Source organism: Magnolia sinica, chromosome 11 (assembly GCF_029962835.1).
Source record: "Magnolia sinica isolate HGM2019 chromosome 11, MsV1, whole genome shotgun sequence".
NCBI classification, from domain to species: domain Eukaryota; kingdom Viridiplantae; phylum Streptophyta; class Magnoliopsida; order Magnoliales; family Magnoliaceae; genus Magnolia; species Magnolia sinica.
The window spans coordinates 13,277,594-13,303,968 of NC_080583.1; the positions used below are offsets into that span (position 1 = coordinate 13,277,594).

The window sequence follows — 26,375 nt, forward strand, 5'->3', positions numbered from 1 at the left end:
AGAACATTGTGAACGCTTTTAGATTTCTTTGTTTGATTTTCATTTTAGTTTACTTCATCGCCAAGTAATAGGTTACGCACATGGTGCGAGTTTTTGGGGTATAGGGTTTTCCCTATAAATAGGCACCCCTTGTAGTTCTTTTCATTCATTCAAGTTTAATAAAAATTCCTGCTTTATTTTTTTGCTCTTTTCGTGAGTTGTGGAAGAATTCAAAAGTGGGTGCGAAGCCCTCCCTTCTTTGAAGGGCTAACTACCGTGGTGCAAAGCCACATCTATCCCTATCCGCCCCTATCCTCTTCCATCCATATCTCTCATCTTCTATCATCATTATTGCTTTCAATTTCCCAGCTTTTGCAGCTATTCATCCCCCTACAGCCAGTTTCCAAAATCTGGACCTGTAGGAGGGCTGAAACTTCGGCGGAGCACTGTACCTCAACCTTACGTTGGATCGTCGTCAAACTTGGAGGGATTGGAGGTCTCGCCTAGCCGACCAAGGCCTAAGTGTTATTTTGGGAGACGGACTTCCATCATACATGCGGCCAACCCACCCGCGCACGTGCGTCAGATCCGGGTCACCATCTGCACGCAGGAGCTTTTTCCGAGTCCGGTTTTTCTCTTTTCATTCATATTTCTTAAACCCTAGCCTTAGTTTGTATTAGCCCTAGTTTATTTGCCCCTTTTTTTCACCCTAGGGTTCCTTGAATTGAAATTGGGGAATCCCTTGAATTAGGGACTGATTTTTATGCATGTGTGGTTGATTTCTATTTCCCTTTGACATCGTTTGGTTTATAATTTTTTATTGGTCCAGTCCTAGCCTGTGTCGGCCTGGACCTGCATAGATTCCCCTTTTAATTGAATGTTTGGACTTTCATGTGGGATATGGAATTTGTGTAATCGTTTCTGAACTAACGTGATCTTAAGCCTGAAATCTCGCATATCATATTTAATTTTCATGTCCTGCATCAGACTGTGGATTGGGATTTTTAAAATTATGTGCTTCTTCGTTTGGGATGTGGAGAGAAGTGGAGAGGGTGGATCATGGAATGCTTACAAATGTGTCATTTCTCCATTTTAGTGAACGGATCTCCGAAAGGGTTTTTCAGGGCCTCAAGAGGACTTCAACAAGGGGTTCCATTGTTCCCCTTATTTGTTTGTTGTGATAGGAGAAGCCCTTGGTATGATGCTTCATAAAGGAGAAGAAAATGGTTTATTTAGTGGATTTAAAACATTTACCAATGGGCCCCAAATTAGCCACATTTAGTATGTTGATGTTACTCTCTTGTTTCGTGAAGCGGATGCGGTTTCCATGGATAATTTGCATAAAGTTCTAGTTTGTTTCAAAGCAGTTTCAGGGTTGAAAATTAATGTTTTCAAATTGGAAATGTTGGGTATTCATATTAAAGGTGATGAGTTGAGTAGGTTGCCTGACATCTTTGGGTGCAAGCCGGGGTCCTTTCCTTCAACTTATTTAGGGCTCCCTTTATGTATTGGGAAGCCGAGACTTCATCTTTGGGATAAAATCATTGGAAGTTAAGAGGAAGTTGGTTAGCTGGAAATGCGGGTATCTATCTCTAGCAGGGAGACTAACTCTTCTCAAGGTGGCATTTTCTAATATGCCAATTTATTTTATGTCTCTTTTAAAATGCCCCAAATCTGTCTTGGAGCGGCTTGAAAGGTTGAGAAGTGATTTCTTTTGGAAAGGAGCTTCAGATGCTAGAAAGTTTCACCTCCTTAAATGGGAGGAGGTTTGCAAGCCTATTATTAAAGGTGGTGCTGGGCTTCCTGAGTTGGGTGATATAAACATAGCTCTCCTTGGAAAATGGGTTTGGAGGTTTGCTCTGAAAGCGAGAAGACTTTAGAGAGAGATAATAGCTTGCAAGTATGGTATGCAGGTGGGGGAATGGCTCGTTAAGAGATCATCTCTATATAGAGCCTCCAATATGTGGAAAGCAATTGCATTGACAGAATATTTGGTTCGTAAAGGGATTTCCTGTGCTTGGGAATGGCCTCTGTATCTGGTTTTGGGTGGATGTTTGGTATGGAGATAAGTCACTCCAGGATCTTTTCCCTAGAGTGGCTTCCCTTGCCCATTACAAGTTCATTGTTGTGGCAGACTGTTTCATTTGAAGTGGAGGTTTGTCATTTGGAGCCCTCATCGCCGAAGAAATATGACGGAAGAAGAAATTGTTGAGATCTCTGGCCTTCTTGCTCTTTTGCAGAAGTCATGCCCGTCCTCTTTTGAAGGAGATTCGATGGTTTGGGCGGTGCATAGATCTGGGAGATTTTCTGTTTGGTTTCAAGTTGATTAGTGAACCGAATGGAAGCAATCTTGAGCCATACCCTTATCTCCATTTGTTCTATGGAGCCCGTCCTAGAGTGGCAGCCTTCGTTTGGTTGGTTGGGTGTAAGAAGGTTCTCACTATTGATAATCTTCAGAGAAGAGCGTTAGTTCTCCCCAGTATATGTATCATGTGTATGGAAAATGCTGAATTGATAGATCATTTTCATTGTTCTTTTGTGTGGAGAGTGTGGGAGTATTTCCTTCGTTTGCTTAAGACTGATTGGGTTATGCTGGACTCAGTGGAGGATTTCTTTTGGGCTTGGGAGGAGTGGGTAAAACTGAAAAGGCTAAGTGGAGGATGATTCTCATGGCCATGTTTTGGGTTGTTTGGGGAGCCCGGAATGGGCGGTGTTTCTGTAATGAGAAGATCATTATAGAGGCTATTATTACCACAATCAAGTTTCTTGCCACGGGTTGGGCTGGATCTGTAAATGCAGACTTAGCTTCTAATTTTTCTGATCTCTTTGGCCTGTGATGTTTTTTGTTTCTGTTTTTTTATTCTTTTCTCGCTTTGTGCGGGCTTTTCAATAAATGTTGTTACCTCTCAAAAAAGAAGAAGAAGAAGCTTGTCTTTCTCGCTTTGTACTAGTCTAATTGCTACTTGGTTGTCACAGAATATGTGAGCTGGCTTGTGAATTGTATCAAGCTTTATGTCCTTGATAAGATGCGTTATTTATATAGAGAAATATAGGTTGTACCGTACGTAATATCTCAGCTTTTTGAGTGTACAAGGAGCACATTCTTGCTTCTTGCTAGACCTAGTAGCAACAATTAATCTTAATAAGAAAACATGATCTAAGGTGGATTTACTATCATCCTCATTCATAACAAAGTCAACATTTGAATATCTTACGTCCTCAATCTTGTCTTCTTGAAGATAATATTTTAAGTGTTTTTTCTTTTAGATATATGAGAATCATTTTAACTGGTTGTCAAGTTTTTAATCATTATCACTTTGATATTTACTTACAAGACCTACTGAATAGCTGAGATCCCGTCTCCTACATCACATAACATACATCAAGGGACCCATTGCCTGGGCATGGGGTGACAACCGAGAGGAGCTGAAGCTTTTCTGTATTTGAGACAACCCAAAGGGGTTGAATATATAGAGATTACAATCATCTATACAAGGAAAATAATGAAATCGGAAATCGGAATCCTCTACATATGGAAACTAACTATACAAGGTAAGTGAGCCTGTCTAACATCCCCCCTCAAACTAATGCTGGTCCTCGACAAGTAATAGTTTGCCAACTAAAAATGAGTGACTTGCAAAAGTGAGGGACTTGGTGAGAATGTCTGCAATCTGATCATGGGATGCAACATGTGGAAGAGAAATGAGCCCAGACTGAAATTTTTCGCGGATAAAGTGACAGTCAACTTCAATATGCTTTGTCCGTTTATGAAAAACCGGGTTAGAGGCAATCTGAATGGCACTTAAATTATCAACATAGAGCGGAGTAGGATTCTGCAAAGGAACACCCAAGTCAGAAAGAAGTCCACGTAACTAGACAAGCTCACTACATGCAGCGGACATCACCCGATACTCGGCTTCTGTGCTTGATTTGGAAACAGTAGCTTGCTTCTTACACTTCCAAGAGATGAGAGAAGTGCCGAGAAAAACACAGTAGCCAGTGGTAGATCGTCGTGTGAGAGCGCAACCAGCCCAATCAACATCCGAATAAGCACGAAGATCCAGAGTCGCCGTGGATGAGAAGAATAGAGATCGATCTAGGGTTCCACGTAAGTACCGTAGGATGTGCAATACTGCAATCATATGAAGAGTCCGAGGAGCAGAAATAAACTGATTGACAACTTGGACAGCGTAGGCAATATCAGGGCTAGTCATAGTTAAGTAAACTAGACTCCCAACCAAACGGCGGTATAGGTCGGGCTGTGTGAGCAGATCACTATCATCACGGCCATATTGAATGTTAAGTTCTAAGGGAGTCTGAACTGTCTTTTGATCCGTCAATGATGCCAGGGCAAGAAGATCCTTGGTATATTTACACTGGCTGACCAGGATCCCACGTTTAGAACGTGAAATTTCAAGCCCAAGAAAGTATGTGAGATGGCCGAGATCCTTCATCTTGAAGGAGGATTGCAGAACTTCCTTTAAAGCCGAGATGCCAGTAGCATCACTACCAGTCAGAAGTAGGTCATCAACATAGACGAGGACAATGACAATTCCGCGAGCAGTGGTGCGCAAAAATAAGGATGGGTCATGACCACTTTGAGTAAAGCCGGCACCTGTAACAACATTGTGAAAGCGTTGGAAACCGAGGTGCCTGTTTGAGGCCATACAGGGCTTTCTTTAGGCGACATACCTTATTGTCAGGGATTGAGGAACCAGGAGGAGGTTTTAAATATACTGTTTCTTGGAGGTCTCCATGAAGAAAAGCATTTTTCACATCCATCTGAGAAAGTGGCCAAGAGCAGACGGACGATATTGCCATAAGAGTACGAACAGTTTTCATCTTGGCCACGGGAGCGAATGTCTCATCGTAATCAATTCCGTATTCCTGTTTGTATCCGTGAGCGACAAGTCGAGCCTTGTATCTATCCAAAGATCCATCAGACTTGAGTTTGACAGAATAAATCCATTTGCTACCAATTAGCTGTTGGTCAGCAGGTCGAGTAACAATGTCCTATGTATGATTATCATCCAATGCCGCAAGTTCTTCTGCCATAGCTTTCTTCCAACAATCATGAGTGGCTGCCTGAGAGTATGAAGTAGGAATAGAAACAGTATCCAGAGTAGCATTCATGGCAGACATAGAGCATATCAAGCGATCAGGCGCTCGATGTACACGATCGGAACGACGTATCGAGGTAGGTTCACGATCTGCAATAGGTACAGTGGGTTCGGGTTGAGTAATAGGTGGCGGATCTATACGTGGTCAACGTGAGTAAACCTGTAATGGACGAGGCAGAGTACTCGAGGCAAAAGGAATATCAGGAAAGGTGGTTAGACCAAGAGATTTTGGGGCATGCGCAGGAGGAAGATCTTAATGAAAGGCAATATGTTCAAGAAAAACAACATGTCGTGAAACCCGAACACGCCGTGCGACCGAATCATAACATCGAAAACCCTTCTGAGTTTCTCCAAATCCCAAGTACATACATTTGATCGATTTTGGAGATAGTTTATTACGCTCACGTGAAGCCAAGTGAACATAACAGACACAACCAAAAACACGAAATGTGGAATATGTAGGAGGTGAACCATTGAGAACAAAGTATGGAGATTTACTGTTCAGAACATTGGTTGGCATCCGGTTAATCAAGTAGACTGAATGTAACATTGCTTCCGCCCAGAAAGAACGAGGAACACTCATAGCTGTCATCAGGGTGTTGGCGGTTTCAACAATATGACGATTTTTTCGTTCAGCCACCCCGTTCTGTTGTGGAGTATCAGAACAGGTGGTCTGATGAATAATCCCATGACTCTAAAGAAATGTACGAAAATCGGTTGAGAAATATTCCCCCTGAGTCAGAGCGAAGAGTTTGTACTGGAACCCGAAATTGAGTCTTCACCATAGAGTGAAATATCTTGAATTTTTCAAAAACCTGTGACTTTGAGTGCAGAAAGTAAATCCAGGTGTAACGTATGAAATCATCAATGAATATAACATAGTAACGTAACCCAGAGAGAGACAGAATAGGTGAAGGACCCCAAACATCTGTATGCACTAGTTCAAACATAAAGGATGATTTTGTAATACTTAAAGGAAAAGGAATACACTTACTTTTTGAAAGACAACAAGATGAGCAAGAATAATCCAAATCATTTTTATTTAGAGAAACATTCCCTAACATGTCAGAAGAAAATAACTGAATTAAATGATCGGAATGTGGATAACCCAGGCGAAAATGCCACAGTTTCCACAATTTATTTGCCGAACAAATATCTAATGAAGATGGAGAAATAAACAACGAGCCGGAGTGACAGATCGATCAAAGTCCAGCACGTACAGACGACCATGCCGCCTACCCATCCCAAGTACCTTCCCCGTTGCCAGATCCTGCACAAAACAACAGTTGGGAAGAAATATGACTAAGCAGTTATTGGCTGTGAGTTGACCAACTGAAATTAAATTGGAGGAGAGGTTAGGAACATGAAACACATCATGAAGGGTGAACTGGCGATGAGCAGATGGAGAGAAAGTCAATGATCCAACGGACTGAATAGGTAATCTAGTGCCATCCGCAGTAGAAATAGCCTGATTTTCGGTGTATGGACGAATATCACGAAGATGGGATACAGCACCAGTCATATGATTTGAAGCACCCGAATCAAAGAACCATGTAGAAGATGGGGATATACCTGACATCCCGGCCGCAGAAAGAGCCTGAACAATTTGCTGGATCATCGCAGGAGTCAAAGGTGATGAAAGACCTTCAGCAGAAACAATAGATGCAGAATCACTAACAGACGGCTCGGAAGAAATAGTGGTAGCAGTCGCAGAAAGAGCACGACCACGACTACGACCACGACCACCACGTCCACGGCCAAAAGAAGATGCATAGGCACGTGTACGGCAGTCCTGAATACCATGACCAGTCCGTCGACAATAAGCGCACCATTCTTTGCATTGAGCAACAACATGTCCTACCTTGTTGCAGCCACAACAAGTCAGAAGATTGGAACCACGTGTAGTAGTGGACACAGCAAGCACCAAATCAGATGATCCCGGAGTTGAGGAAGGAAGAGAAAGAACTTTCAGTCGTTGTTCCTCAGCCAATAAATCATTAATAACCGAATTCAAGGAAGGAGGAGGACTACGGTTCAAGAGAGCAGCCCGACAATGCTCAAATTTCGGACGTAGCTTCATAAGAAATTGTCTTACTTGCACACTCTCGCACATAGATTGGAATATTTTAAAGTCATGAGGAAATGTTGGATCCATCATAGCCATCTCCGTCCAAATAGTGACAATTTTGGAGTAAAATGATTGAATACTGTCATCACCCTGAGTAAGGTTAACGAGATCCTGTTCCAGGCGGTATAACCGGGCCGCATTACTCTGTTGATAAATTGTCTGGAGATGCTCCCACATTGCCTTAGCAGTGCGATGAGGTGTGAGGCCAACAGCAATGGAACGATCGACTGAATCAAGAATCCAGGTAATAATCCGTCCATTGTTCATTTCCCAATCAGCTAATTTGTCGGCATCGGTGGAAGTGGGGATAGTAACAGATCCATCAATTAGTCCCCACAAACCACGACCCTTAAGGAAGTTCTGAAAATGGATGGCCCATAGAGAATAGTTGGTGCCATCAAAACTACAACGTGGGGCCTCTTGACGTGATAAGTTCTTGTCCATTGAGCTGAAGTATTATAAAGCACCTAAGGAGTTGCAATAGAATAAAGTTTTAGATGTACCGCACAACAACAACAACAGCAACAGGTTCTGTATTTGGATCTGGATCTGAATCTGGTTCTGGATCTGGAGCGAGATGATCAGAGGGGCGCTGGAGCGGATCGGATCTGGATCTGGATCGGGACCAACAGCAACAGGTTCGGATCTGGATCTGGATCGGGACGATGCAGATGCACAGATGGGTCGAGCAGAGACACTGGGCAACGCAGATGAACAGAACCAGATGCACAGATGCAGTGGGATCGAGCAAAGGGACCGGACGATTCAGAGGGCAGAGGGGTCGGACGAGCAGAGGGGTCGTCGGACGACGCAGTAGGGGCGGCCGGACGACGTAGGGGCGGTCGGACGACCAGGTACAGTGGCCGGACGTAGCAGGGATGGCCGGACGACACAGCAGGGGCGGTCGAACAACGTAGGGACGGTCGGACGCAGCAGGGATGGGGGCCGGACGATGCAGAGGCGGTTTCGGATCAGTGTAGCTCTGATACCATGACAACCGAGAGGAGCTGAAGCTTTTCTGTATTTGAGACAACCCAAAGGGGTTGAATATATAGAGATTACAATCATCTATACAAGGAAAATAATGAAATCGGAAATCGGAATCCTCTACATATGGAAACTAACTATACAAGGTAAGTGAGCCTGTCTAACATGGGGGACATCTAATGATCCATTGTTGAATAATATCTATTAGAAACTTCTAAACCTTTGTTCACTGAAGTGGATAAAGGTTTGTAGTTGTCCATCCTAAACCTTTCATGAAATTGTCAATGTATTTCTTTTAACTCAAAGATAATGCTCGAGATTTTTATTTTCATTTCTATCTCGAATCCATTTACACATGCACATTCACGCGCATATATGGTAGGTTCTAACCCCTTTTTGTATCTGACTGCAAGACGAAAACTTAAACACTATTTTAGTCACTCATCGCCTATAAACTACTTTAATAAAAGGATTCCTTATGTTCCATGCGTTCACTTTCCTAAACAAACACATGCACATGCATGACCTGTGAGTCCGAATTATGGCATGTTTTTAATTATACTCCCTCCTAATCACTAAGGTATTCCGTAACGGTCACCATCATTACCGTTATGATACGGGCCGTGATGGGTCATTTTTTCCATAACAGCCATTACGACCCAATAACTGTTGCCACCATTACCGTTACGTAACCGCCGTTATGGCTATTACGGCACACCATGCTAAAAATGGTCAACTGTTGATGGGAACCAATGCACTAGAGTTGTGATGATGGGTTGCATGTAAGTGACGATGTGTTTTGTCATATTCATTGGATGGTAGGATGAATCATGCAAATCCAAGTTCCTATATTACTATTCGCACATGCTAACATGGCACATGGTCTTGTCATCACTCCCATAATCCAATAATCATGTATGCTACTTAAGTGGTCTCAAAGAGGTCTCATCCTGTGATCCATGACATTTCTATCGATTGCATCCTCGTATTCAAAAGGATGATATTCTAATCTGGGAACTCACACTACAATCCAGGAGGATAATCTTCCAATTTAAAAAAGATCCATCCATAATCTAAGAGATAAACATCTTGTAATCCAAGGGGACATTCTGAAACGAGAAGCCAATGGCCAACACATGTTTCCCTTTCACATGATTCAGTGCATGAAAAATATCACAATGTCAATAGGTGATCTCTAACCAAGGGTTAAAATCATCATATTGGGTATCATATTGTCCATAAACAGTAGCCACATCGCCTGATACACCTAATTTTTTTAATAAAAAATTGGCCAAAAATATCATAAAATATTTTATAATTTATTAAGAAACTTTTATGAACACATCTCTCAAATATTAAATTATATACGGCAATACAGGATGTCCTTGATAGGACTTATTTGTAACTGATAAATATGGTTTTTGATGGTACTTTAAACCTTGGCTCCAGCTGGAAGACATGTTCAAGTATGCATGAAAATATTGGACTCACACTTTTCACAGAGTCCATAGGTTTATCACCCATTCAATCAGATGTGCATATCAATGTTTGACTCGAGGACCTTACATATCATTGATTGGACCTTCGTGAGGCTCATCTTGTACATGCTTGTGTGATTCTAATTATGATTAGGTGGATAATTTTAGCTATAGTATGACATAAGCTCACCATTGGTTAGGTAATTAATCAAACCAAGAGATGAAACTACTGAACCATGCCCTCAATAAATCTGGTGCTTTTCATGATGATCCAATGGTTGGATTGCTTTTGGTAGAGGAAGTTTTCCATTGGTATGATAATCATGATGATCATGATGATGATTATGAATAATTATGCATACCGATCCTAGTCATCATCTATTTAAATTCATTGAATGTGACTGAAAAATGTAAGGACCCTGTTGAATCGTAAAATATCTTATACTCATTAAAATATGATGAATTTGCCTATTCACATGATGTCACATACACAAAAGGTAACCCAATTAGGGTTGAATGGTCGCACCTAAATGATCAATTAACATATCAGGTATAGGCATTATCTCTTGTTTCAAGTCATTTAGACGTTGGATTATTGATGTATATTGGATTTACCACTAGATTTATCCAACAATCGATCTCTCAATATGTTCGAGTCATAGACTGAAAAAAAAAATCTAATTTTAATGTGAGGAAGTGGCCTCATCGATCTGTTTCATCAATATTTTGGTTCCGCACACATGTAAGTGACTACTTATGATATCTACAATGGTTATCATGATGGCCTCGATACTGATGGGGCGGCTATGACATCCATGGTTATTGCATGCAACAATGTGGCCACAATTCACAAGGGTAATTTCTTAAAGGCATCATCCTTCATGCATTCACTTTGTTGATGCATTGGTATGTAGATGTGTAAAGGCAAGATTAATTGGTAGCAGTGTTCGAAGTATTGGTATTGCTACAAGTCTTGCTGGCCGGGGATACAGAAACAGTATCAATATCATTGATAATCAGAAATACCAGGAAACATTGGGGAAACATGGGGAAAATGGTGGAATTTTTCAGTGAAACTTCAGGAGATGCTAAAATACACATATTTACATATTTAGGAATAAAAATTTGCGAAAAGAATGCATATATAATAAGTTTCCATTTAATGGAGGGCCTAAAAGCATGTGTTGTCGTAAAAAAATCAGTCCAATCATCCCATCCATCCCATCTATCCATCCAAATCCAACCTTCCATCCAAACATCCATTGATACAACCATGCACCCATAAAAAAAATTTTGAAATGGGAATTTTTTAATAAACAGATTTTTGGCGATATCAATACATTGGCGATATTATTGAAATATCGCCGATACACTGACGAAGCAAGCAATACTTGGAATATGCTAAGTTGAAAATCATTGTTGTTATCAATACATTGGTGATACAAGCAACACTTGGAATTTACACAGTAAAAAAATATTGACGACACATTGGGGATACTTAACAATGTATCTTCAATGCCTAGAATTTCTGATACTACCAATGTTATTGGTTTTGCCGAGTTGGACATACGGATAATATCAGGGATATTTCGATAATATTGGGGATACTTTGAATAATGACTAGTAGTCACATTTTTTGTCTTATTTTTGGACCTTGATCCATCCATTAGTGGTCCAACGCTTTGGACAATTTGGATCACCACAAAACTGTTCCGTTTATCTAGCCGAAAAATCATACGATTAGAAGAAGTTTTTGCTACTTTGGTCTCTTCTTCATAATTGACTTCAAGATGATGTTGATGCTTTGGTAGAACATGATGGATGGTACACATGCACTTAAAATACGAATAAGTGGCATGCAATTTATTTAGATTAAATTGTCCAAGTTGTGGGTCTCAATTTAGGCATATCTTGAACCAAAAGTATGCTGATTTGAGCACCTGATTGTTGGATTGGTGGTCATGTATTGGATAGTTGAAATAAAAATACCAATGGCCTTATTTCAATAAACTAATGCCTCACAAATCACAGACACGATTGTCCCACCAATCTCATTTTCAAACTATGGCTTAAAATCATTAGCCCCACAATTTAGTTGTTTTAGAGAGAGTGGATGTATTGTTTCATGTACAACTGTCAACAGGGTAATATGTCATCCCTCGTGGAAGTGTGGCTTGTAAATTTGTGTATTCTTTGAAGAGAAATTGCCAAGAAACAAATATTTTTTTTTGGTTAGATGATGCAAGTGTAAAGGGTATAGAGGGGATATTGCATTTTAATAAAGGGTATTTCTTTGTGCAAAAGCCTTGAAAAGATGAGTTGTATTTGCTTGTATGTAGCCGTATAGATTTTACATCAAAATTGGGGGCCATTGAAACTCTATTATTTGAAAAAGAAAGAATTTTTTTGGTGAGAAATTTACTTAATATTCAGTGGCAAACCCCAACAACTACTAAGTAAATTTCTCATTGAAATTTTGTTTTTGTTTTTTTGTTTTTTTTTCCTTTTCCAAACAATAAATTGAAATGGCCCCCAATTTTGATGTAAACTTTATACTGACAGCTAAAAGCAAATAGAGCTTATCTTTTCAAGACTTTTACACAAAGAAAATACCCTTTATTAAAATACAGTTTCCCCTCTATCTCCTCTACATTTGCTTCATCTAACAATTTTTATTTTATTTTATTTTTCGTTCCTCGGCAATTTCTCTTCAAAGTATACACAAACATACGAGCCACACTTCCATGAGGGATGATAAATTACCCTCTCGAAAGTTGTACATGAGACATACATCCACTCTCTCTAAACCAATTAAATTGTGGGGCTAATGATTTAAAGCTATAGTTGCTAGTCCCACTTGTAGTAGTTGTTGGCATTTTCCAATGAAAAATTAAATAGACTAACCTTCAAACTAACACTGCCTGTGGGAGCTTTGTGCTCTCGTTGCTGGTCTCAAACCCAAATAAATGAGGGTAGTGTTAGGTTGGCATCTAGCATGAAACTTCCACAACTACTTTGCTCACAAATCCAGATAATCGTGGAATAATATACTTCTGGCCGACTCTAGGTAGTTAGGATAGGGCTCATGTAATAATATAAAATTGCTAGGAGTCGCAACTTGCCAACGTTGGCATGTGGTATGTGGGATGCTTGAAGACCAATGGTGGCACGTGCAATGCAACATATGTGGAACATTGGCATGTGACACATGCTGGGTGCTTAAAGCTATATGGTGACATACGACACGTGGGCTGCTTAAATTTTGTTGGTATCACATGTTGCACATTGGCATGACTGGGGTGCTTGAAGATGGACAATGGGACATGTGAGATGTGTCACATTGGCAGATTCTGCACGTTTGGAGCTTAGAGATGGATGGTGTCACGTGTTACATGTCTAACATATTGGGACATTAGCACATAGGGCACATTGGAAATCATCTTTATGAGTGTGCACATAGTTTCATGAGGAAGTGAGAAAAGAAATGGCATATTTTTTAGAAAAAAAATCTTCAGTGGCAAAATGTCGTTCTAGGAAACGCACACACAAAACACAAGGAAAATTAGTTAAGTAGGAAAGAGCATTTGCTTTCCTTTCCAAAAGTCCATGACCTCTTCCTCTCTTCTCGTGTAACCACTCAGAGTGTCAATGGTCCAATGGACTATTCAAAGAAGCAAGGGATGGTACACTCATCCTAATTTTTTAGCTAGTGAAAGCTAAGAACATAAGTGTATTGCGTACTAAGTAAACTCTGTGGGGCCCACCATGATGTATGTGTCTTCAATGTTTTTCGTATTGTTATCGTGTAATGTATCACACCCTTGGGATATAGATACATATCGGTTATTGCATGGGATATAGCGGTTGTATCGTGTAATGTATCACCGTTGTTGAGAAACATGGAGAAAAATTGGGAAATTGATCGAATTTTTCAATGAAACTTCATAGATTGTTAAAAAAGACATCAATACACACTTAAAAATAAAAATATCACAAAAAAATTGCATATTATAGGTTTCCTTTGTATGGGGTGCTAATTTATGCGCTATTTGACTGAACTAATGCATGTATATTCAAAGTCTATTCATATAATTTATAAATGTAAGAAGACATGTATGGAAACACAAGGAATGCTTTCAAAAGCAAAAGAAGTAGAATAGTAGAAATATACCTATGAATAATGTGTATGACCGTGGCTTAGACCCACGTCGAGCTGCGCAGTGGTTCAAAATCATAATTTCTATCTCGACAGTGTTGGGAATAGTATTGTTGCTCCACAAACCAACAATATTAAAAGCAGAAAAAACAATTATTAAAAAAAGCAGCACAACTGCGGTGAAGAAGAGTGCTGGCTGTGATGAGAGGCAAGCGAACGGATGATAAGTGGAGGTGACGGGACGATCAATAACTTTAAGTGAAGATGCACTTCTACAATAGTGATATGAGCAATCGGAATAGCCATCTAGCACAAACGAGCATGGATTAACTATCTAGCTAAACCAAGGCTGGGTCAACTACCCAACATAATCATTAGTCCGAACAACTATCCAAAATAAAAAAGAATTGACCAATTGTCTAATGTAAACAATGAGTCTGAGCCAACTGCTCAAAGTAAACAACCCTGGTACAATCATAAGTCTAAGCCAAGGTTGGGACAATCAACCAGTCCAAACAAGCCTGAACTAACTATTCGGTATATAAACAAGCTCGGGCCAACTGCCGGGTATAAATACTGGCCACAACATACATCTTGGCAGGGAGAGCCTGAAACGAAAAAAGCTACTAGTTGTCGAAGGAGTTGGTGGAGAAGAGGCGAGCACACGTCACACAACAAGAGACAATCCTCTCAAATACCTCCAACCTGAATGTCCAGCAATACCTCCAACCATTCAATAAAAAACAACAAATTCCTCAGAAAACTTCTTTAAATCAGCAACCGAACAACAGAAAAATCAGCAAGGGTTTCAACTGAATATCAAAGAGCTTCAAATCCAGCAACGCATGATACAAAACCCTAAAAAAAAAAGAAGCCACAAGCCACCTACTTCTCACGAATTGCAAGGAGTCAGTGAGGAAAAGGCCTCATGACTCTCAAAACAGAAAAATAATGAAAAAGAAGAATGAAGGGTGAAGGGAAGAAGGTTAATAAGAAGCTGTTGTTACGTAGGTAAGGAAGGGAACCATCGCTTGTTATTTCCTCTTTCCCTCAGTAGGAAACGAATGAGGGAAAGAGGAAAGAAAAGAAAATTAGGAAGGGAAGGAAGGAACTGCTGAAGACTAGAAATGGAAGGAAGGGAAACACCACTTGTTGAGAAAGATTAGAAGAATAAAACTCATAGAGCTAAGACAGGAAGACGAAGGAAAGAAAGAAGAAGAAAAATAAAACTGAAGGAAAATAAGGGAACAACTGAGGATTAAGGAGGAAAACACATAAAATACTAAAAAATCTGCCTTAATAGAAAAAATCAGTAAACCTTATCCAAAGCTACATAAAAATCTACTACAACGAGAAAAATCCAGTGGGCTCTAGCAAAGGCAATGCAAAAATTTGCTTTAATGGAAAAATCCAGCAAACCCTGGACAATGCAACACAAAAATCCACTTCAACGGAAAAATTCAACAAACCCTAGCCAAGACAACACAAAAATCGGCAAGTTCTTCAGAAAAAAATCTTCAATAAAAGAATTGAAGAAGAATAAGAAAAAAGTGAAGGAAAATGAAGAAAAGGGAAAAGTAAAAGAAACCCTAGGAGCACTTAGGCTCTAATACCATGTGAAACAACTACATGGTGCTAATCTTGAAGGCATGTGAGAAGCTACAATGAGAAGAAAAAAGATGGAAGAAAGACAATGAGAGGGATAACAAGAACATGATATCCTTAGGGTGTATTAAAACCCTTGCCCTCTACTCTTATTTATAATAGTAAAAACGTGAATGGGTCCTATGGGCCTTATTACATGGACTTGTGGTGGGCCCCTTAGGCCTTGATACACGGACTTGAGCCCAGTAGGCCTTATTCAACTATCAACCTTTCAACACTCCCCCTCAAGCTGGAGGCTTGGAGCATCCTAATGAGGCCCAGCTTGGAATAAGGGCTAACGTGATCAAACCTAAGGGAGAAAAAAAAGGTCAACTGATAATTCTCGTGTTTGGTTTGGTAGTTGTAAAATCATAATGATGGCACATTTCCCTTACATTATCGGGATAATTGGCGAAACAAACAAGCTCTTAATTTGTTTTTATTTTATGTCATTATCAGAAATGGGGTTGTGCATATTTCTTTGACTTTTGATTTTGTGTTGTTAAAATGAAAGGCGGTTGCATGTTTTCTTTAAACTTTCTCATAACTTTGTCATATTGTATTGTTAAAAGAATATGGGCTTTTCTCATGGGAGTTGTTTTGTATACCCACTAATTGATTTGCTTACACCTACTTCCATTTTGGGAATTGAAATTTTACATTCGTGTGTGACTTGATTCCCAAGATTGAGAACAAGTTTAGGGGAAGGTTTGGATAGTGTCTCCCTTTCTTATTTTCTTTAAATTTATTGATTTCGTGCAGTTAAATTAAATTAATTTTCCATTTGAAGATCTCTTGGAATGTTTTGTTGTTTGTGGCCTTTCAAATTAGTTTATGAGATCTATATCATATTTTTTGTGTTTCATATTGATATCTTTTTATTTTAATTTTCCTTGGTTGAGAATCTCAAGCCTCTCTAACCTTACAATATCTATGTATTATCAAGGTTTAGGATATTGGAATTGGAATATCATCATCATCATCATCATCATCATCATCATCTAAGCCTTTCCTAATTACTTGGGGTCGGGTACATGAATCCTGTTCTGGTGATCCACTCTATTAAGGGCCAGACCATCAGTTAGACCTTAGGTCATGAAATATTTTCCTACTACCTCCATCCACGTCCTTTTAGGCCTTCCTCTTGTCCTTTTAGATTCTTCAATTTGTACCAACTTTTTCTAACTTGTGCCGTTCTTGGTCTCCATTACACATGACTAAACCACCTGAATCTACATTCCTTCGTCTTATTATGTATGGTGCTACTCCTAAATTCCCTTAAATGCATTCATTTCTAATTTTATCTTTTCTCATCTTGTCACTCATCCATCTCAACATCCTCATTTCAGCTACACTCATCTTATAACCATATTGTTCCTTAATTACCCAACATTCTCTCCCATAAAGCTTGACTGGTCTTATAGCTAGAGCTGGGGATGTCTGACCCGATCCGGTGGATCCGACCCGATTTGAACCGAATCAACGGCCTGGATCGGGTCGGATCCAGTAGGCCCACTCAAATCCGACTGTACATCGAGTCGAGTTCGGATCAGTGGCCAATCTGGACCGATCCGATCCGATCCGCACAATATTCATTCAACATTGTTTCCTGTAATGTTGTCCACTTGAGATTAGGATATACCTCATTTTTTTTAAATACCATAAAATGATCTAGAAAAATAGATGGATAGCATGGATGAAATAAATACATCATGGTGGGGTCCACAGAGCACTGACCACCAACCATTGGCTAGTGGCAGGGGGAGTAACCAATCAGTCCTCTCCTCTCAGGCAGCGCATGGCTCGAGGTGCATTGAGCACCGAGCTTGCCAGGCTGCCAGGGGGAGTAACCAATCAGTCCCCTTCAAATTTCAATGCAATCAAGCTCATGGGAACTTTCCCCGAGGTCGAGCTGTGTGGGCCCCAACTTTTGCCAGGCTGCCAGGGGGAGTAACCCAAAAAATGATTATTAATGTTTTAATAGAGGGTAACCCGTAACGTCACCCAATTTTTGAACGAGAAGTGAACCGGCGGGTGTACGTGCATGTGTATTGACGTCAGCAAGTTATGTGGGTCCCATCATAAGGTATATGTTATATCCAAACCGTCCATCCATTTGGCGGGCTCGTCTTAAGGCCTTAGCTAAAAAATAAGACAGATCTAAAGATCAAGTGGACCACACTGTAAAAAAAAAAAAAACAGAAGATTTGATCCGAACCGTACCCAATCCGATCCGACTCGGTTTCCTTGACTGAGTCAGATTCGGTTCGGGTCAGGCCAGCAGTGCACCGGATCGGATAGAGTCCGAGGTCCCGGATCGGATCGAGTTCGGATCATGTATTGAAAGTTTCAGACTGAGTCGAGTTGGACCCAATCCGGTCCGACTTGACTCGATGCCCACCTCTACTTATAGCTATCCCATAAAATTTCCCTTTTAGTTTAAGCAGCACACGAACAATCACATACCATTGAGAATTTGTCATGAAAGCTAGTTGGGCTATACATGATACAAATGTTCATATTGATACATAGGAATATACAGAAGTATAATTTGTATCATTTTATACAACAGATGCATTCTGCTACAAAAACATAAGAGCATCAGATAATGCATTCTTGGTGCAGTCCTCTCTAATAAATTCGATTAAATTCAGTTCATCACTAAAGTCGATAGCATTGAAAGGTATCTTGAACCTTGTTTCTCTGTTCTGCTTTTTTTTTTGGCAAACTTACATGATTTTGTACTCTTTTTTAAAATTTTTTTTTTTTTTTCCTTTCTAGAATCTGGACTTGTAACGTCAGTTAAGCATTTGAACCTTTAGCATTTAAACTTTTTTCATTATTCCTGCTAACAGGGATTGAGAGATCTCTTTGATACGGATCATTTCAATAGAGATCTTGGGCTTTTGTCAGCTGGAGTTGAGGAGATACGTCCTTTTTCTTGATAAAAATGGGGATATCTTTTTCATATCCATTCGATGATCTTGATGAGTTAGATGATTTTGATGAGGACTTTGAAGCGCTCATTAGGAGATCTCTCAGTTTTAAGGGCGAAGATGTGCAGACAAAATGGCAATCACTCAGTTTCAATGGCCGAGATTCCAAGGCCGCCGTACTGAAATCATTCGGATCTGGAAAAATGTTCATTGAAAGATCTATGAGTTATAAAAGAAGGGAATTGGAACCCTTCCATTTGGAAACTATGATTTCTTTGTCTCCTTCGCCCAAAGAAACTGCATTAAGATCATCTACCTTCAAGAGCAGAGAGACCAGTGATGTGTGTCCATCTCCGGCGTCGAGCTTCTTATGTGAGAGGAGTCCCAGCTCGTCTGTATTGGGATCGAGTGGGCCCCGACATGAAGCTGCACTGAAGTTGCAGAAAGTGTACAAGAGCTTCCAAACAAGGCGGAGACTTGCGGATTGTGCAGTTCTCGTGGAGCAGCATTGGTACACTTCCCTGCCTTCTTTTATTTTTGCAATCATCTCTCTTCTTGACATCCTTTGAACCCTAATTTACATCTCTTTAATGCCTAGTATAGGTGGAAGTTGTTAGATTTTGCATTACTTAAACGGAGTTCGGTATCATTTTTCGACATTGAGAAACAGGAGACGGCTGTTTCCCGCTGGTCGAGGGCAAGAACTCGGGCTGCTATGGTAACAGATCCTATCTGATGTATGTTGATGAATGTTAAAGTCTATGTTTGGATGCACTATGGAACTGAATTGCAGAAAATGTAGGTCAATGAAATTATCAAACTCTAATTACCTTCTTCAATATTCATATCACAAAGGACTGCATTCTGCATTGCCATTAGGTTGCAAATTGCCTATAACAAGGTTTACATGTCCTATAAACCCTGACATGGGCCAATGAAAAAGTGCCATGCATGCATGTCAGAGGTGTGACATGCAGTGAATATGGCAAAAAATGTCATTTCACCAAAGGTATCTGTGCTTTTTCACTGCAGGTTGCACCTCTGGCACATGCATGTGGCATTTTTCCATTGGCCCATGTTAGGGTTATAGTGGATTCTTGTATCCCTTGGTTACTGGCAATTTGCATCCTTGCTATTATGTTGCTTCCAAGTTGGACTTGAAAGAGTGCCAAGTATCATTTGAGGGCTATTTCCTCCTCGTGAAAGGAAGGTAATTACAACGGACGTGGATTGTGTGTAACCGGACAAACCTTCTGAAACAATGACATATCCCAATGGAAAAGCATCATATGAACATGTCAAATGTGAGACCCAGAGTGAAAAGGACAAGATTGTCATCTCACGTGGGGGAAATCTTTACTTCTTTGTGGGTCCCACATCTGACATGTGGATATGATGCTTTTTCATTCAGCCACGTCATTGTTGCATAGGGGATTCATGTAACCCCACACAATCTGTGCTCAATTACAACTTGGTTATTTCATCTTCTGAATGAAATTATTGCAACTCTATTCAATAGCACATCCAAAAATATCCCGAAGAGTTCGACACGAGCTTCTATCTTGGACGAGTTAGACCTTAATTCTTTCTATGTTCTTCTGTTGCAGGTGGGGAGAGGTTTATCAAAGGATAAGAAAGCACGGAAACTTGCTTTACAACATTGGCTTGAGGCGGTGTGTTTCAGATTCGATGTCTTTAAGATGGACTTTGTACATGTTTGTATCAAAAGGGTAACTTTGGTGGTTTTCGTGAACAGATTGATCCACGCCATCGATATGGGCATAATCTCCACTTCTATTATGTTAGTTGGTTGCAATGTGAGAGTAAGCAGCCATTCTTCTATTGGTAAGTTGAAGGACACCCTTCCCACCTTTAACTATCAGAGATATGCATGTGGTCTCATGATGTAAGTATCACCAGTTTTGTCAAAATCCTATGATTTGTGATTTAAGGTTTACGATATGATTTAAGCTGAATCTTAGGGCCTATTTGGATTCATGGAAAGAAAAGGTAAGAAAACGTAGTTTCTCATGAAACTCACTTTTGTTGTTTGGGAAACATTTCTTCATGAGAATTTGTGGGAAACACCATTTCCCACTTTCTATCTTTGTTTGAAAATTAACAAATTTATTTTCCCACCTCCACCCCTAAGAAAGGCATTTTCCTACAATGGAAGGAAAGACGGTTTCTCAAAGGTTAAGCCCAAATGTGCTGTCATCTAACTTCAATAGCCTCATGTGAGCCACATGTGTCAATGTGCCAAATGAGCCATTGTCCATCTTTGGTCATGGCCCACATGTGCCACTATGCCACATGTTGATGTAGACCGGGTTGCAAACACTTTCGTGGCGAAGATGGACTAGAGAAGGCCTAATCAGAGGCGAAAATGATCCGGACAGTCGGAACCTTAAAACAATCGTTTCTCGCAAACTAGGATGAGTTTTTTGACATATTATATATGATTTTGGGGTAGGAAAAATAGTAAGTGTCCAATTTAGCCCATCCATGTTATTCTCCCAACTTTTCTAGGCCCTTTTCATATTGGGCATGACTTCTACAACTCAAAGGATCAAAAGTTATACTTGAATTAAAACTTGTTATTTATAGAAAAAATGAAAATAAATGGGACTTTTGACCGTCGATCTGATGGAATTTTGCAAATCCAGCGCGGGTCGAGTTCAAGTTTTAATTCAAGATCGAGCCGAGTTCGGCATTGAGGCATTTCCACAAACACCTGAACTGCAACTTCAAAAACCCATTGTTTTACAAACAGAGGCAACGGTTTTACGAGTGTTTTATCAAACACCTTCTAAGTAACATAAAAACCCAAAAAGAAGAAGAAGAAGAAGAAGAGAAAAAAGGTATTTGTTTAATGTACATACCTTGCTTGCCACCAGCCACATTTCATTGAGTCATTTTATCAAACAGTTGGTGAGCAACATCAATGGCAAAGTAACCGAGTCACCAAACTGGTTCGATCCGAATTCGATTCGAGCTGGATTCGACAAATCGAGCTGGGGCTGCTCTAACTCGGCTCGAACTCATTTTCGAGCTCAAAAAATCAGCTCGACTCGGCTCGAACTCAACTTCAAACCGAGTCGAATTGAGCTTTTTCGAGTCAAGTTGAGCGAGCTAACCGAGGTAGCTCAATTCGTGTACACCCCTATGTGTAAAGCATTCCACGTGTTAATGTGCCACATGTGACACAATCATCTTCTCTTGCACCCCACATGAGCTAATGCGCCACATGTACCACCATTCATGTCTTCTTGCGCCCCACTTGTGTAAAGCACTTTACATTTGCCAATGTGCTACATATGCCATCTTTCATCTTCAATCGCTCCAAATATGCCATATGCCGATGGTGCCAATGTGCACTAGAACGGCCATCTAGCTTCAAGTGCTCACGTGTTGAATGTGCCAATGCATGTCTTGGGCTACATGTGCCATTGTACAGCCTCGAGCACCTCATATGTGATACTTGTGCCACACTTCAAGCCCCCACATCTGCCCCGTATGCCACATGTATCAGTGTCCTTCTTTAAGCATCCACATGTGCCACGTGCTATTTGTCACATGCTAGTCACTACCTTAAAAAAATTCTCCAAAAAGATTTTTGTTTTGCCAAACAACAAATTTGAAAATAAGGTTTCCCACAATTTCTTTGAAATAAGGTTTCCCAAGAAACACTATTTCCTTTGCTATGCTTTCCATGAAGCCAAACAGGCCCTTATGCAAAATGATTTGAATCTCACCTTGAATCCCTTTTTTTATATGAATCCTATGATTCTATTATTTGAAGCCTATGATTTATGATTCAAATCCCGATTTACAGTTCAAATTATACTTGCTCTCTTATATTTTAAGCTTCACTTGGTTTTCATTTTATGTTTTAAATTGGTGGGGCCTTTAAGAATTGTTTAGAAAAAATAAATTATTTTATTTGTTCTTTATAAGAGATTAAATGATATATATTCTCTTCAACATTAAATCATGGAGCTTTTTTTTTTTTTTAATGACTTCTTACTTATTAAATGGTTGAAACACCAAAATGATGTATGGCTTATCTATAGAATGTTCTTATGAATGGTTCTGATCATATTGGCTTATGTATTGTGGAATAATATTTAGAGATAAATATATCTTTTCGTCAGTCTATAGTATCAAATGCCACTTTTCCAATGTGATTCTACGTTTAAGAAGGTAACTAGAATGTAAATTATTAAAGGATTCTTGTATGTTTTTAAAGGATATTTGTTGAAAGACCAAAAAAGTAAAGGATCCTCGACACTATCATGATGGGGTATTACTTGGTGCATATTGATGGCAAAAGGATGATTGATGAGTTTTAAACCTTTTCTGATTTATTTATATTTTCCCATTTTTAAAATTTTTAAGAAAAGTATATAAAAAAAAATTTACAGTTTACGATACGATTCAACCCCTATTACGATTTGCGATACAATAACAATTTTGACAACATTGAGTAGCACTTATGACTAGGGGTGGCAATGGGCTGGGTTTTGGCTAAGACAGTAACCTGGGCACTCGAGGCCCAAGCCTGGCTAAAGCTCGGCATGGGCCAAATGATACAGACCCAAGCCCAAGCCTGAAAAAATTGGTTGGGTTCGAGCCCGACCTAGGTTTGCCTATTTGAAAATTGATAAAATCCTTATTTCCCACTTGAAGGCTGCTAATCAATCCATTGATCAAGTGGGCCACACATGAATAAAGAAAGAGACATTTTAGAGGAATGAAACCATGCATTCTACATGTATGAATTGCCTAACTAAGGATTGGAATGGCATATTGGTAGGACAACACATGTACGTAAAAAATCGGGTTGGGTCGGGCTAAATACTTTAGCCCAAGCCCAACCCGAAAATTGATATAGGGCCTTGCATGTGAGGGCCAAGCTAGTAGGTCCAGGCCAGGCCCAAGGCTGGGTCGGGCAGGCTACCCGACGGGCTGCCACCCTTTCTTTCCAACTCGAATACATGAGAATTGCATTTTGGAATTGTAGGCTAGATGTGGGAGACGGGAGGGATGTCAATCTCGAACAGTGTCCTCGATCAGCGCTTCAACATCAATGCATCAAATATCTTGGCCCAGTGAGTCTCTCTTTTCTTTTCCAATGTCAAAACTCTTGTATTATAGTTAAAGGACTCTGTTGGGACATATTATATGATGCTCATCAAAACAAAGGGCCTTTTTTTGTTCGACCCAGTAATGGTACCCGTGGGCCCACTTTCTAGTTGTGTGAGCCATTGATCTGATGGTCCCATCAAGGGTTAGGCCATGCCTTCTTCTCCTTCCTACCAAAAATTCAATGGTCCAAATTTAAGTGCAGATGAATTGAATGGTTAGGATCATCTGAGATGGCAGAGACTTTTTTGGGTATCTCCCATCCTCCATGGGCCCTTACATATGAACTTGGGTCACCAAAGCCTGGCCCCACCTGTACAGTTTGTTGGGCTGAGCAATTGCTTGAGAGAGCATGTCTCCCCTTAAATTGAATGACATGGTGAATTGGTCTGAGTCTTCTCTTCATATGTGCCGGTTTTGATGACACTAGAAGCTCGACTCACTGAAAATGTTTTGGCCCATGTTGTAGAAAGAAAGGGAAACCTATGAAGTTATTGTGGAGGACGGTATATTCCGCTACAAGCATAACGGGCAGCTTCTCAACACATCTAAAGGAACCACAAATTCTAAATGGATCTTTGTTCTCAGCACATTGAAGACCTTGTATGTTGGGCAGGTGAATTTCTGTTCCCGCAAAATGAAAGTGAAGGGTCATTCAAATTCCCATGAAATTTTAAGTTTAAACTGTTTATATGCTATCCTTTTTACAACAAATGCACATGCTGGATGGATTGGATGCCCTGCACCCATTGCAGTGGGCCTCACACACAATCTAAAATGTTTGGTGGGCATCGCCCACTTGATGATCTATCAACCTAGTGTTTACCTTTTACAACTAAGGATTTTATAGGCATCCAAACGACCTGTAATTTTCATAAATTCACTCCATCTATTTGATGGTCACTCCCTGCAGAAGAAGAAAGGCATGTTTCAACATTCAAGCTTTTTGGCTGGAGGAGCGACATCTGCAGCTGGAAGATTAGTTGTGGAAGAGGGAATCCTGAAGGTAAATATTCTAGCACAATATTCTTGAGATGGCTTTACTGTAGGGTGTTGATTGATTGACGAGGATGTTTGTTTCCTGTATGGGCAGGCTGTTTGGCCCCACAGTGGTCATTATCGCCCAACCAAAGAAAACTTTCAAGAATTTGTTAACTTTCTCAAAGAAAAAAATGTGGACCTCACCAATGTCCAGGTTAAAACCGTAACTTTCAATGTTTGATTTGAAGTAATCTAAAAGACTAGGCCCACGAACTTTGCATGTAGGGCCCACCATTTACTGATCCAATCCATCAATATCATGTGCCCCAAGATGGATGGAAGAAATCATCTTATATGGTTGATCCTGAGGTGGAGGGGAGATTAACCAAGAAAAAAAAATCCCCACTCAAATGATCATAACCATCCGATTGGGCCGCATTAGATGCAGTTGTCCATTTTCATTGGATGGCTGGAATCATCTTCATCATAGGGTCATTTATCATCAGATGGGTCCTACCTGCTAAATTCAATTAAGCCTCATGTAATACCTCCACAAAGAAAGCACCTATTAATCTCTCTCTCTCTCTCTCTCTCTCTCTCTCTCTCTCTCCATGGTACCAATTCAGGATAGTCCGACAGATGACGACGATGGTAATGGGCACCATTCAGAACTTACGAAGGACCCGTCTTTAGCAAACTTAGGCGAACAGATAACTGATATCTCAACAGATAACACGAACACAAAACATGTTCCTGAGCATAAGCACTCTCATACTACTCGGTGGAGACCTAGTAAGATTGCCATACCAAATAACACAGTTACATTTGAAAGGCCAAGGCCAAAGAGTGACGGTGGCGAAGATCAAGCAATGGGAGATTTCTCATTTCAAACTCAACCAGGAAGAAATGAAACAACACCAACAAAAGGATTGTCTGTTCCCGAGCAAAGTTATATGTTCCAGAAGCACAATCTCTATGAGGATGAGGAGGACGATGAGGAAGAAACTGTACCACCCGAAAAGATACTACTCAGGATCACCTCAAGGAAGGGAACAAAGTCATATCAGTTAGGAGAGCAACTTTCTTTCAAGTGGACAACAGGGGTTGGACCCCGGATCGGGTGTGTGAGAGACTATCCGTCAGAGCTCCAGTTTCGCGCTTTAGACGAAGTGCATTTGTCCCCAAGAGAGCATGGGAGTTGTAGGCCTTCCCCTCGAAATTTTGCATACAGGAGTCCAAGGCCATCACCGAGATCTAATATGATGTGCACAAGTCCAAAGCCGCCGGCACTATCTTTATTAAAAGAAAGCAAAGAAAACAGCTGCATCAGCAATGACAACAGTCATGGCAACCAATGCTAGATTAAAGGTACCCTTCCTTGATTCATTTATTCTTGTGTGATTGGGAAAAATATAGAAATTCATTCATTTGCATTCTTTTTGGTAGATCTTGTAGTGAATATGAGGACGGTCTCTGTAAAATTTTCATGGGTCCGACAGCCCCTTAATATAAAATTCATTTTCATTAGTTTTGAAGCTTTTTTTAATGGTGCTTAGAGAGATTTTTATCGCCCTCATGGTCCTTGTGAGCAATTCATTTCATAAACTACCCACACACACACACCCACACGGTTTGAAGTCCAACATGTTGGATCATAATTTTATGGTCCACCCAGCAAATAACTTGCAACCTATCATTTTTGTGCCACAACAAACCTTCCAATAGGTTGGCCCCACAATGAAGATTGCCTAGTGCAAAAATCAGCTCCATCTACTCATCATGTGGGTCAAACCATAGAAAACCTTGTTTAGCCATTGATAA

General features: G+C 40.2%; 1 protein-coding gene across 1 annotated transcript in view; it reads left to right on the forward strand.

The window, feature by feature from the left end:
* The window catches only part of LOC131218842 (IQ domain-containing protein IQM2-like), a 52,959-nt gene extending 26,878 nt beyond the window's left edge, over positions 1-26,081 (forward strand). Inside the window, exons 4-12 of the mRNA XM_058213695.1 lie at positions 18,348-18,939; positions 19,032-19,146; positions 20,036-20,101; positions 20,185-20,273; positions 23,452-23,539; positions 24,043-24,189; positions 24,487-24,579; positions 24,667-24,768; positions 25,181-26,081. Coding sequence (XP_058069678.1) covers positions 18,443-18,939; positions 19,032-19,146; positions 20,036-20,101; positions 20,185-20,273; positions 23,452-23,539; positions 24,043-24,189; positions 24,487-24,579; positions 24,667-24,768; positions 25,181-25,915 — 1,932 coding nt within the window. The 5' untranslated portion in view covers positions 18,348-18,442 and the 3' untranslated portion in view covers positions 25,916-26,081. The remainder of the gene's footprint in view (positions 1-18,347; positions 18,940-19,031; positions 19,147-20,035; positions 20,102-20,184; positions 20,274-23,451; positions 23,540-24,042; positions 24,190-24,486; positions 24,580-24,666; positions 24,769-25,180) is intronic.
* Positions 26,082-26,375: the final 294 nt, after the last annotated feature.